Here is a 12,911-nt window from a genome sequence, read left to right on the forward strand (position 1 = left end):
TCCAGGATCACCTACAAGACAAGGGTCCTACAAGACAAGGGTTATTCTTTCTTCTTTTGCAAAGTATTTGCGTGACACGCTCGATCTGTTTTCGCCTTCCTACTACCTGGTCCAGCTTGCCCTGTAAAATGCCATTTAAAGAAGCCAAAGTCAGTGTAATCGTTGCTAGTTCAGATGTCACTGGTTCCGCAAGAACGTGTGAGAAAGAGAAATCGGGTTTTACCTCTTGTGCCATTTTTGTTAAATCAGTTCCATACTTGTTTAGCATATCTGCCTTAAAATGTTGCTTCTCGAGCCTCTCCATTAATGTAAATTCAAACTAAGATGACAGATGTTCTTTCTGCTACAAGCAAAACACCATTTGCTTGCTCATATATATATATATCAGAACCCGTAATGATCCCAATGCAGCATTACCTGCCGAACCATTTCCCAAAGCAGCCGCTTGCCCTTCTTCCCTTGACACTTGCTCCTGTTAGTTATCAAATCATTAACTACAAGGGTACAGCTTCCCAAGAGCCCAATTCATGCATGGTGTTTTTAATTTAGGTACTGGTGGTGTTTAATTTCCATTTCAGGTGCATGCCATGCCCCCTGGGTTCCTTCTACGTGCTGCAGTCGCGTATTCTCATAGGACTGGCCCTAACTTAGATATGCTAAACCATCTGTTTCAAATGAAAATCCGTACAATTGCTTCTTTTCTGGACCAATATTATCTGACCAATTTGTCTACTTTTTCTTACCCCTCCCTGCCGAAACAAAGAACATCTCGTAAACAGGGATTGGAGATAAAGCCCAGGATAGATGAGCATCAGCAAACTGCCAGGAGTAATATAATTATTATTTTTTCTTTCTTGAAAAAAATCAATAGTAATAATATTAGGGTAATTCAATCTTTTCACATGGCTCATCACATATTATAAGATTGATAGACGGCAGAAATATCTTTTTCTATCCTTCTCAAAAAAATCAATATTCTTGGTGCTGAGGTAATTTGATCTTTTCACATGGCTCGTTACTTATTATAAGATTGATAGAGGGTAAATATATATATTTTTTTAAGCACAATGAAATTATTAAGCTGCTCTTAAAAGTTAAAATTAAAATAAATAAAAAAACAGCATAAAAAAACCTTTTTATCTTTCAACTTTTTTTAAGAACTGTAGAATAATTAATTTATCTTTAAAATAAAAAAAATTAAAACTTGCATCTATGTACTTTTTAAAATCTTTTTAACCTAGTTTTTTGTATTATTATCAAGTTGAGCGAGGACAATTTAATTTTTTAATAAACACAAAATATTATTTAAATAAAAAATTGGTTGGCGTGTGAGAGGTAAATGCAGCATCTCCTAGCGAATAAAAATCCCTTTTTGCCATGTCGTTGGAATCATCACAATATCTTCTTCCTGATGGAACGAAGCGTTGTAGTGGTGGTTGAATGGTTTGTCGCCAATGACTTTCCCCATCTTTTTTCTCTCTCCTCCTCTTAAAATTTTTGTTGGTCATTCAAGATTTCAAAGTTATCCTTTTATTTACTGATACTTCAACTCTGGTCTTTATTCCTTTTTATTTTTAATTTTTGTTCTTGTCCCTTTGTTAAAATTTTGATTTGTTTTTAAATTTTTTCTTCAATCTCAATTTGTCATACGTTATTTTTTCTAATTAGATTCTCATTCTTTTGACTTCTTTTTTGTTATTTTGTTAAATTATTTTTTCTTTTCAATTTCACCATTCAATCAAAATTTGAAGTTGTCCTCTAAATTATTGTCTATTTCAATTTTGATCATCATTCTCTTAATCACTACCTTTTGTTTTGGATCTTTTTGTATAATTGATTTTTTTTTAAAAAAAATTATAATTCAACATTTGATTGGTTGAAAATTGAGCTTCTTGGATTTTCTAAATAGGATGCTTCCATAAAAGTTTGATTTGTTTTTAATTTTTTTCTTCAATCTCAATTTGTCATACGTTATTTTTTCTAATTAGATTCTCATTCTTTTGACTTCTTTTTTGTTATTTTGTTAAATTAATTTTTCTTTTCAATTTCACCTTTCAATCAAAATTTGAAATTGTCCTCTAAATTATTGTCTATTTCAATTTTGATCATCATTCTCTTAATCACTACCTTTTGTTTTGGATCTTTTTGTATAATTGATTTTTAAAAAAAAAATTATAATTCAACATTTGATTGGTTGAGAATTGAGCTTCTTGGATTTTCTAAATAGGATGCTTCCAGATTAATTACTCGAGTCACATGTTTAAAAAGTTTATGCGGGTTGACATCACAATTTTTTATTTAACTTATTTTATTTTCCAATTTCATCATTAATCATTGTTTTTTTAAAAAAAAAAATTACTTTGTGGTTTTCTTTGTTTTCTTTTCTGTCAGGTTATCCCAATCTCTTGACCTGGATCACGGGTTAACCTACTTATACCTGCATGTTTATATGATATTATACATATATATATGTTTTATCATTGGTAATGTATCTTTGTAAACAAAGCAAAAACCATCTTCAATCAAAATTATTTTTTCATCAATAATTGCAAAAGCCAATAGGAATATCTCATTATTTGCATCAAAAGCAACTATAATCAATAATTTTCTATCGTATCGCTTATACAAATGTGTGCCATCAACATTGATAAGTGGTATACATTACTCGAAACCTTTAATTCAAGGTCTAAATGACAAAAAAAAAACTTTAAAAAATCATTGTACTATCATCAAGATTTCTTTTATGTGTCCAATCAATAACTATTTCAGGATTTGATTCATTTATTGCCAACAACAACCTAGGTAATGTTTTAAAAGACTTTTCATGTGAACCAAAAAGATGCTCAAGCACCTTTTGTTTTGCAACTCATGTTTTATCATATGATATTTTGTACTTGTAATGCAATTTTATTTCATCATGTATGCTTGCAACCTTTATTGAAAGATATTCATAACAAAGGTTGATATAGTATTAGCAATAAAATTTGCATAAAGTTGATGATGGTTTTTTTGGACAAAAGTCGAAACACATATGTATGACCCTTTTAACTTTGCTATCTCAAATGAATTTGATCTTTTATGATATCCCTCATGCAAATACACTTACATTCAGGTGTTTGCACATATTGTAATTGAACAAATGTAGAATTCAAATCAGACTCTTGGATTTAGTATTCAATTGAATGTGCAATGTGTCACCGTTGAACTGTATTAACCAATTCATTTTTACTACTAAATGTTTATCCAACCTGCAAATCAGACCCTTCTGGCATACATCTATGACTAAGTACTCAATCATGAGAAATAACAAAACTAAACCTAAAAGCATCTACAAATTCAGGACATGAGATATCATTTCATCATCAATATCATCATCATCAACATCACCATCAACATTTACTGTCATATTTGGGTTTAATGTCTCATCATATTTATTGTCACTGGGCTTAGAATAGTCAAATCGATGTTGATCAACAAATGAATTGTCAAATATTGTATCATCTATTGTTTGCAGCAAATTATCCGACAACAAACTATTTTTTTCTTTACTAACTAACTTTGAAAGACCATAAGAAGTTGGAACAAACACATTTTTTGTTCAACTACTCACATACAATATAATCATGTTCAAACCATTTTGGATTAAAGAATCATTCATGGTCTTAAAACTACCATAACACATAACTAGAACAAGAAAATACTGGTGTTCACGAATTCAACACCTCCAGATTATGTCAACATCGATATCATTATAATTCCACGCAAGTCCATAAGAAATAATTTCTTTCATTTCTGCATATGACATGCCTGAATTACCATTTAACAACAAATTACTCTCGCCATTGTATGTGATATTATTGTTCACATTAGAAACAATAGTGCCACCGTAATGACATAACATAAATATGTTATAAGATATTATGTAAGAAAAAACAAATCGGATTTTGGTCAACTAGACATAATTTTAACTAAATTGCATTACCCCTATCCAAATTGACAAAATTCATAGTAGATTCAATCAAACTACCAAAATTTAACATAAAAGCAAACTTGACCAAAATTAAACATAATTTATGATGTCAAATCTAATTGATATTTTCATGCTCAATTGCATTAAATCAAATCCAAATTCATAGCAAATTAAAATAATTCAAAAACAAATACCAAATTTATCAACTTAGTAACAATTCAATGCAACATGTAATTCATCATAATTATATTGCAGTTATGCTCTATTGCACGAAATCATCAAACATAAATAATTACATTATTAGTTGATTCAAACAATCCACATAAAATTTCTCATTCGACAACTTATCCAAAATTAAACGCAACACATAATTAATTAAAATAATTAATTTAACTTATTTTCATGTTCACATATATCAAATCAACCTTAATTGATGGTATTTATAACTAATTTATCATTAATTCAATAAACCCTAAATTCAACCCAAACCCTAAAGTCAACCTAAACAATTATTCATTTCAATTAAACCAAACATAAATTTATAGCAATATAGTATACTTACTTTGCTTGTAGAACTAGAAAAAGAGTTGAGGCAATGGTGGCAACAACAATGAATTTTGATAAAAAAAAAAATATTATGTGTTTTTTTATTTGGAGAGACATTTAAATTTTACGATATGTTACATTTCAGAATGTGACATATTTAAATATTATTTTTAAAAGTATGACGATTATCTTATCATATTTAAAAATAATAATATTTAATAAAAATCATAACAATAAAAAAGTACTATTTCACAATTTTTTTTAAAAAAATATGTTATTCTAGCAAAACAACAAGGGCAACGTTGGACTTTGCATCCTCCTCCAACCCAACCACGCGGATATTTTCTTTCTACCTAGAAAATTCCACAAAAAGGATTCTTTAAATAATCTTGAATAGGCCTGCAAAACAGCCAAAAAAGTAACACGTGTCATCTTTTCTTAGATAAATTATTTGACCTTTGGGATCGGTTAAGGACCGACATCTAGTGTTTTTCTGACTTTGAACATTTTCTGCTGTCCCTAACAATTACACAAAGTCTCCGTGTTGCTGTAAAAATCGGCAACAAAGATTCCGCTCTGTTGTACACACGTGTCAGATCATGATTCGTCTGTTTAACTGGTCCGAGCCTCCGTGTGTGACTGTCTCACAGAATCTCACACGCAATCCCATCAGATTCTACTCGCGACGTTTTTTTATCATCAGCAAGGAGGAAACGGTAACCTTAGGATTAGTATATAAATAAACACAATTATAATCACATTTTCTTTGTTTCTAATATTATAACCCAATATTTAATTGGCTGGTCTTTCTTTTGGGTGTTATAAATTCTTAGCTTCAACGATCTTAGATTGCTTTCATTTCTCGGACCTTGTCTCTGTTTCTTGGGGTGTGTTTTCCTACATCACTTTTTTCTCTTTTTTTTGTTGGGAATTGCTTGGCTTTTGTGTTTCTTGAAGGTTTTGTTTAAGTTCTTGTTTTTGTTTTTAATGGTTTGTTTTGGACTGTGATTGATTATCTATAAGTTAAAAGGACTGGAGTTGATTCCAATTATCATACTTTCTTGCAGCTAAAACTTTGTCACAACAAGCTTTTTCCTACAAAGATGGTGATGAAAACAAATGGATTCGTCGACGGTAGTTTACCTGATGAGCTGAAGAAAGTCCTTCGATCAGTAGGATCGGAGTGGGGAGATGTGGTTGATGACATGGAATCATTGCAGGTGATACCTTTGAAGGGGGCTATGACTAATGAGGTTTTCCAGATAAACTGGCCTACAAAGTGTGGTAATCTTGATCGAAAATTAGTGGTTCGGATTTATGGTGAAGGTGTTGAAGCTTTTTTCAACAGGGATGATGAGATTAGGACTTTTGAGTGCATGTCAAAGCATGGACAAGGTCCTAGGCTTCTTGGCCGGTTTGCTGATGGAAGGGTTGAAGAGTTCATTCATGCTAGAGTAAGCGAAATTTGAACCTCTTCCTTAAGTTAATGGTGATTTTGAAGTTTAATTATATCCACCATTTTATTACCAGTTGACAAATATAAAGTATCTCCTTCATAATCTTACATGTTCAAGTTTGTTGAAGTATATTTCTGCTCCCATTATGTTGGGACTAAATCAGAGGACACAAATTGAGTTAAAGAGCCCCAGGGCTGTGGAATATTGACCTTCTTTCGCAAAAGTAAACAGTTGGATTAGAAGTTAAAACCAGGCGCTTATGTGTGTACAGTTCTGTTGGTGCATAGTTTTTTCATCTTGCATGAATTTGGGGATTTTCCCTTTTTTTACTTGTACTTTTTGCAGCAAACATTTCACATTTCCAGGATGGGATCAGAGTCAAATGGATACTGCTGCAGCAGTATTTATTGTAGCTCGATTGAATTCGGGAGCTATAGCTATGTGTTACTGGGTTTAATAAAAACAAACTCTGTCAGTTGACAAGCAAATTGAATAATTGGTTTTTACATAATGATTTGTGAAAAGCTTATCTTTAGCTTGATAGATTGAACCATGGCTAGGAATCTCGCATTGACCTCTTTAGATCAGATTTTATCCGAGGAAACCAGCGCTGAGGGAGAAGGTATCAGTACTTGTTATGAATCAACTAATCTGCTCTTTCATTTTCCTCCTTTTCTTGGGTGGATGTCCAGACACTATCAGCTGCTGATCTTCGTGACCATGAAATATCTGCTCTGGTGGCTGCGAAGATGAGAGAGTTCCACAATCTTGAGATGCCCGGTCCTAGGACTGTACTCCTCTGGAACAGGATGAGGTATTGATATGATAATGAAGTTAAAGGTCTTTCTTTTATCATTGAAAATATTCTGATGCCTTTCTTCTGATCTTCCTAGGGACTGGCTGGTTGAAGCCAAAAGCATGTGCTCTGCCAAATGTGTGAAAGAATTTCGTTTGGATAGTCTAGAAGATGAGATCAGTATGCTAGAGAAGGAGCTGTCACATGACTATCTAGATATTGGGTTTTGTCACAATGACCTGCAGTATGGTAACATAATGCTCGATGAAGAGACAAGATCAATCACCTTAATCGTAAGTTTTCTTGTTTTGTTAACTATACTATATAACTATATACAAGATCATTGCTTTTGGAGCTCAATGGCATGATATATCCCCATTCCATGAAAACATACAGTGGTAACATCTGGTTTAGTTTGAAATTCTTATAGCAAGAAACTGCAAATGATGTTTGCATGGTGACAGTGCATTCTACTGTTATCTAATCGCAGCAGAAGTTTTAACTGCACAAATTATATAAAAGGAAAAATAAATAAAAAATAAGAAGTGGACAGGTCCGCCTTTTTTTGAGGTATTACTTGTCTTCCTTCAATGATATCTAATGATATTCACAAGGCTGTTTTCTATTTGCATGGCTGAATTCTTCTATGTTAACATACAGTTTTTTCGTTGCATTTCAAGTTATGAACTTGAAAATAGTAGCCATCCAATCCCTTAATTAGAAATGCATTTCGTAATTTGTTTAGGATTTCCAGTTGCCAAACTTCAACCGGATTTTCATAAAGTGCCCTGTTCCTCCCTTTTTACACTTGCATTCTATCAATACCTTGAAGCATTCTATGCTATTCTGTATATGCCTTGTTTGTTAGGGTTATTCTCTGCTCAGTATCGTGATTAATGAACTGCAATTGTAAGAAAATATGCCTAGGACTAACTTTGTTGATAAAAGGCATTCCTTTCCTTATAAATCGCTCGTTCATTTATAGGATTATGAGTATGCAAGTTTCAATCCTGTTGCGTATGACCTTGCAAATCACTTCTGCGAAATGGTAGCGAATTATCATTCTGGAACGCCACATATCTTGGACTATAATAAATACCCAGGTGTGCAACTTGTCGAATTTATTTTTATCCTTCAATTCTGCTGTCTCCATATTTTACCCTTTCTCCATTTCAATGTTTTGTGATCTAGATTATACTTTATCCCCCTGGACTAATTAGTTTGCTTTCCTTTATTGCATCTGCAAACAGGACTTGAGGAGCGCCGCAGATTTGTTGACACATATCTAAGTTCTGAAGGTTAGTTTATAGATTTCTTGTGCATTTAAATTGAAGTTTATGAGACAAGAAGTTCAACTGTTAAGTGTATGATTGAACTATATATTGTTGAGAACATGAATGTAAAGAGAAAAACAAAAAGAACACGAACTGTGTTTTCTTCTAGTCTTAGGTTTGCAAAAGCTTACTGCTGATGTTAATGGCGCTTTGACCATGGGTATTCCATTTTGACCTTGACACAATAAATTATCGATCGGTAATGGAATGGAACAGGTCAGGTCTACACTGATGTCATCAAGACGTGCCATTAATAGACATGCTTGACTACCTCTGGTAATGTGACTTTTAGATCAACAATGCTCATTCAAACACGGAAGTTCAATTTTCCTGTACGCCTAGGTGTCTTTGGACTTGTGACTAGATAAGATATGTTGAAAAATGGAGCTCAATGACTTTTGTAGCAACATGACTAGTAAAATTCGTCATTTTGTTGGGTCTCTTTTTATGAAATACTACTGAGTAATTGAATTATAAGGAGAAAGAACAATGCTGCTGTCGTCATGTTTTATGGTGTTGCAAATTATACGAGAATTCTCATTTTATTTTACATGGAAAATTCCTGTTATCCATACAGGGAAGCAGCCCATTGAAGATGAAGCGGTGCTACTACTTCATGAGGTGGAAAGGTACACTCTGGCCAGCCATCTCTTTTGGGGATTATGGGGAATAATCTCGGTAAGCATTCAGCATCTTGCTTTATCCTTGTTCTTCACAATTGCATGCGTGAGTGATTTCATGGAACGTGTTTCTACTGGTTGCAGGGGTATGTAAACAAAATAGACTTCGACTATATGGAGTATGCTAGGCAAAGGTTTCGGCAGTATTGGCTGAGAAAGAAAAGACTCCTGGGATCCGCCGATAACTATGTAAATGGACATGTAGCGTACGGTACGGGATCGGGGTAATTCCTTGGTCAAATCTAAGTAGGAATGCAGCACTGGGCTGTTTTGTGTAGGGCACAGGCTGATCCACATCTTCTGTAATTGTGTCATGGTATATGCTTGCCTAGATGTTATTTTTCAAACAAAAGGAGTAATTCTATAGCAAAATGATTTCGTTATCCATATAAAAAGATGCAAATAGATTAACATGTTGCAATTATAAAAACAGAAAATACACCGAGACATCGGAACCACCATAGCAATTAGCTGTGAATACACGAGCAGAATTACTTAAACCACCACTCCAACTGAAGCTATCATCACTTTCAAATTTAACTTTAAACAAAAAATCTAAAAACAAAAGTTCATTATAAGCATTAACCGGTGCATTTAATTCAAGAAGAAAGTCTGGACATGGAACGAAGATCCTCGACAATGTTGTTTATCAATGAATGAGAGCCTCTAGTAGCAGAAAACATCAGGTGCTTGGGAGCTTCAGCTCTATCGAAATAAAAAGCACCTGGTGTCAGCTTTTCTTTGGGTTGTAAAGCCAGCCAAATAACAGTGTCTGCCCCTTCCTCGCTTGTTCTTAGCTTTCCTGATAATCTGGAATACGTACAATTCAAAGTAAGAATACATGTGCAGGTGAGTGGAATAAATTGGAGTTATTGCAATCATAATAAACAGAAAAGTTTCTTACGATTTATTGAAATCAGGTAAACTTTTAGCAACTCCTGGTGTCTCAGCCCAACCCGGGTGCATTGAATAGAACGAGATCCCTTTGTCCTTGTACATTTCAGCCCAGTTCTCAGTCAATGCCACCTAACAAAGAAAGGCAGTTATCATGAAATACTTGAAGAAAATCATCATTTAATTTTCAGAGTGGTATATAAACGATTGCATGCACACCCTTATTCAATGCAGCCTAAAGTTCTTCTAAAAACGTAGGGCAGAAAGAAGGTATGAACCAATATAAGCCCATCCATTAAATGAAACAAATGAGAATATTGAGTTGGGAGTACAAAAGTTGAGGGAAAACAGAAATTGATAGAACTAGAAATTTTTCTATCCGCACCACCATCTGGTTTATATGGATTTTCAATACATGTTACCTGAGTCAACACGATTCAATTCAGTTAATGCATCACCATCTTTCATGCATTTTCGCACCATGAGTTGATAGCAAAATATATCATCACAATACAGGATGAAATCAATTTCTAACCCTATATTTGGAAACCAATTTTAAAAAAAAATATCAAAAAGCAACAAAAGAAGAGAATATGTGCATCAAGAATGCAGGAGAGCATAAAACAAGAATCAGAGCTAAAATATAAATCCAAAACATTCTATCCTTTTCACCATATAAATGAAACCAACTCAGCTGAAGGAGGGAAAGCAAGTGCAAGGTGATATCCACAAAATCACAACATCCAAGCAATTTATGACTGAAGAAGATATGTGAGCTCTAGCATGCAAAAATAACAAACCTGAACTCGCTTGTTTCGAGCATACTGTTCAGCACTGTTGAATTTTCCTTTGCTAAACTGCATTGAGAAAAATTAGTTGTGAGTTCCACAAGTATCCAGCTGTAAAAATGACAGTAAAGAATTTCACAACAAAAGTTACCTGTAGATCTGTGGTCAAGGGAGCTGTGTACATCCCACCAGAGGAAACTGTGATGACTCGAGCATCAGGTGCAGCATTCTCCAACAAAGGCAACATCAATTCAGTCATGGAATAAGTGCCCAGCACATTCACAGCAAAATTCTGTTCAAATCTGCAGTAAGAGAATTAAAGCAGTGAATTAATTTCTCTACATGGGAAACAATGAGACTTCAATGTGTTAATCAAAATTTGGCTTTTGATGTAAAATATCAATAAGTGACAATTCACCCTTCAGATGTGGTAATTTGTTTATTCTCAAGCAAACCAGCATTGTTAACCTAAAGGCAGAAAAGTATACCCACATCAGACTTCCATCAATTCACAGGAAGTTACAAAAATATCAGTCTAAATAATTCCAAACTAAGTTCCATAAGATTGTCACATGACCAGAATCGTAAAAATGAACCACATAATTTTCTTCAATGGATTTGCAAAATATAGTTTCAGAATCATGAAAGTAAGAAGCATGTTCCATAACCACAATACGTACAGCCAGTCAGCCAGCTAGTTACAGACCTTGTACACCATAGAAATGCAAATATAACACTCTCTTTCATAGCGATTGTGTCAAAAGATGTATAACTTTACCAAAACATGAACTGGCACATTCTTTGAAGAAAACCTGGATGCGAAAGACTTGATGTCACTGAGAGATGAAAGATCACAAACCTGCAAGAGTTAAAAGTAGCAAGGCATTTAACATCAGAACAAAGTGCTTAAAAATTGTTATCCATGCACCATGTTAACAACCATAAATACAATACAATTCCCACTTTTTTTTAATTCACCAAAAGCTTTCAAATAGAAGTTCTTGAGCATAGAGAGATTCACTAACAGTTAAAAAGGAACAAAATCATATACTGCCGGAGTGGTCAGCATCATACCTCCAAATGGACCTTTTGGTTTCCTGTTGTAGATTGAATTTGAGAAAGAGCAGCCTCCCCTCTCTCCTTGCTACGACATACCATATACACTGTTGCCCCACTGAATAACATTATTGAAAAAATATACAGCTATGATAAATATCTAATTTCAAGAAAGTTTTTAAAGATCTTAAATTCAAGAAGAAAAGAAACCACTATATATGATATGAAGTAAAAAGGAAAAAAGGATGATAACCGTGAGGCAAGACCCTCGGCAGTTGCATAACCAATGCCAGAATTAGCCCCTGTCACTACACAATTCTTCCCATCAATCCTCGCCTGCGTATCTTCCGGGTTGAATTTCTTGGAGTGTTCCCTGTAAATAATCATGGGAAATTCGTATTACTCAAGAACGAAAAGAAAACATGGACAACACGACGTCAGAGATAAAACAGAGGCCAAGAAGAAAAAAGAGATAACAACAACATGGAAGTTTACTTACATGAAAGCGGATTTGGTGAAATTGAGGTACCCATAAACACCAAATGCAGTAGCTCTCCATGTCTATTACCAATGGGCAGACACAATAATTCCACTTTAGTTATTAAAAAAAAGACAGGAAAAGAGGACAGAAATAAAAGAGAGGGGGAGGGATTGAAGGGGTACCTTGAGAAGGAACATCGAGAGTGATCGAACAGAATGGACGTGGATTTCGAAATGCAGTGTTGCGATTACCATATAATATATGCTCGGTTTGTCATTCGTGTACTCTTCAAAGTTCGAACTCCTCCTTTTTTTCTTCTTTTTTTCCTTTTTTGGTTTAATGAAGTTTTTCAATTCTTAAAATTTCTCGATTGGATGATTCCAAATGGATTTCTCTTTATATTTGGGTATCAATATTCTCTGTAATTTATTTTTTTTTTTGTTATTATTAGGAATTGGACAGGGCGTGTTTATTATTATTTTTTAAAGTATTTTTTATTAATAAATCTATTAAAATAATATCTTCTAAATTTTTAAATTTTTTTAATATCAAAATAATTCAAGAATGAATTTAAAAAAACAATTTATTTTTATATAAAAATAAATAAATTCTGGAAAAAACACATTTTGTCCGACGCTATTAGCATGCTGCCAATCCTGATAAACATTTTTCTACTATTCCAAGATCCAAACACTCATCTACTGGTCAAACATCTTATTATTCAATTTTAGTACATAATTAATCACAATCAAAGAGTTAAGATACTTGGTCGGGAAAAAAAAGAGGTTGGAATACAGATTAAAGAAAATCCATACGCTTGTGTAAAATTGCGCCACGTAGTGGAGAAGCCGACCACAACTTTCATTCTTGAAGTGGTCTCCCATTATATTATAATTATAACAATAGCTA

At 33.5% G+C, this 12,911-nt stretch overlaps 2 protein-coding genes across 6 annotated transcripts; one reads left to right on the plus strand and one right to left on the minus strand.

Moving 5' to 3' along the window:
* Positions 1-5,056: 5,056 nt before the first annotated feature.
* On the plus strand, positions 5,057-9,283 carry LOC7492489 (probable choline kinase 3). 5 transcript variants are annotated; one of them, XR_008059263.1, is made up of 9 exons: positions 5,062-5,232; positions 5,584-5,970; positions 6,666-6,787; positions 6,867-7,062; positions 7,755-7,872; positions 8,020-8,067; positions 8,681-8,781; positions 8,868-9,099; positions 9,217-9,283. XR_008059263.1 is itself a non-coding variant. In XM_002306686.4 (8 exons), exons 1-8 carry the CDS (start codon positions 5,116-5,118, stop codon positions 9,009-9,011), a joined length of 1,233 nt encoding a protein of 410 aa, XP_002306722.2. In that variant the 5' UTR covers positions 5,062-5,115; the 3' UTR covers positions 9,012-9,178. The 5 variants fall into 5 exon arrangements, 4 of the variants coding, with proteins under 4 accessions (XP_052309027.1, XP_002306722.2, XP_024457386.1 ...); XM_002306686.4 differs by lacking the exon at positions 9,217-9,283 and having other exon boundaries at positions 8,868-9,178; XM_024601618.2 differs by lacking the exons at positions 5,062-5,232; positions 9,217-9,283 and adding an exon at positions 5,239-5,403 and having other exon boundaries at positions 8,868-9,178.
* LOC7483292 (uncharacterized) lies at positions 9,143-12,365 on the minus strand. The gene is made up of 10 exons (XM_002307484.4): positions 12,185-12,365; positions 12,021-12,082; positions 11,775-11,894; positions 11,540-11,639; positions 11,244-11,324; positions 10,884-10,933; positions 10,617-10,767; positions 10,478-10,534; positions 9,688-9,809; positions 9,143-9,593 (listed from the first exon to the last, which is right to left on the minus strand). The coding sequence occupies exons 1-10, from the start codon at positions 12,254-12,256 to the stop codon at positions 9,383-9,385; spliced, it is 1,026 nt and encodes a 341-aa protein (XP_002307520.3). The 5' UTR covers positions 12,257-12,365; the 3' UTR covers positions 9,143-9,382.
* Positions 12,366-12,911: the final 546 nt, after the last annotated feature.

This window comes from Populus trichocarpa, chromosome 5, assembly GCF_000002775.5.
Source record: "Populus trichocarpa isolate Nisqually-1 chromosome 5, P.trichocarpa_v4.1, whole genome shotgun sequence".
NCBI lineage: Eukaryota > Viridiplantae > Streptophyta > Magnoliopsida > Malpighiales > Salicaceae > Populus > Populus trichocarpa.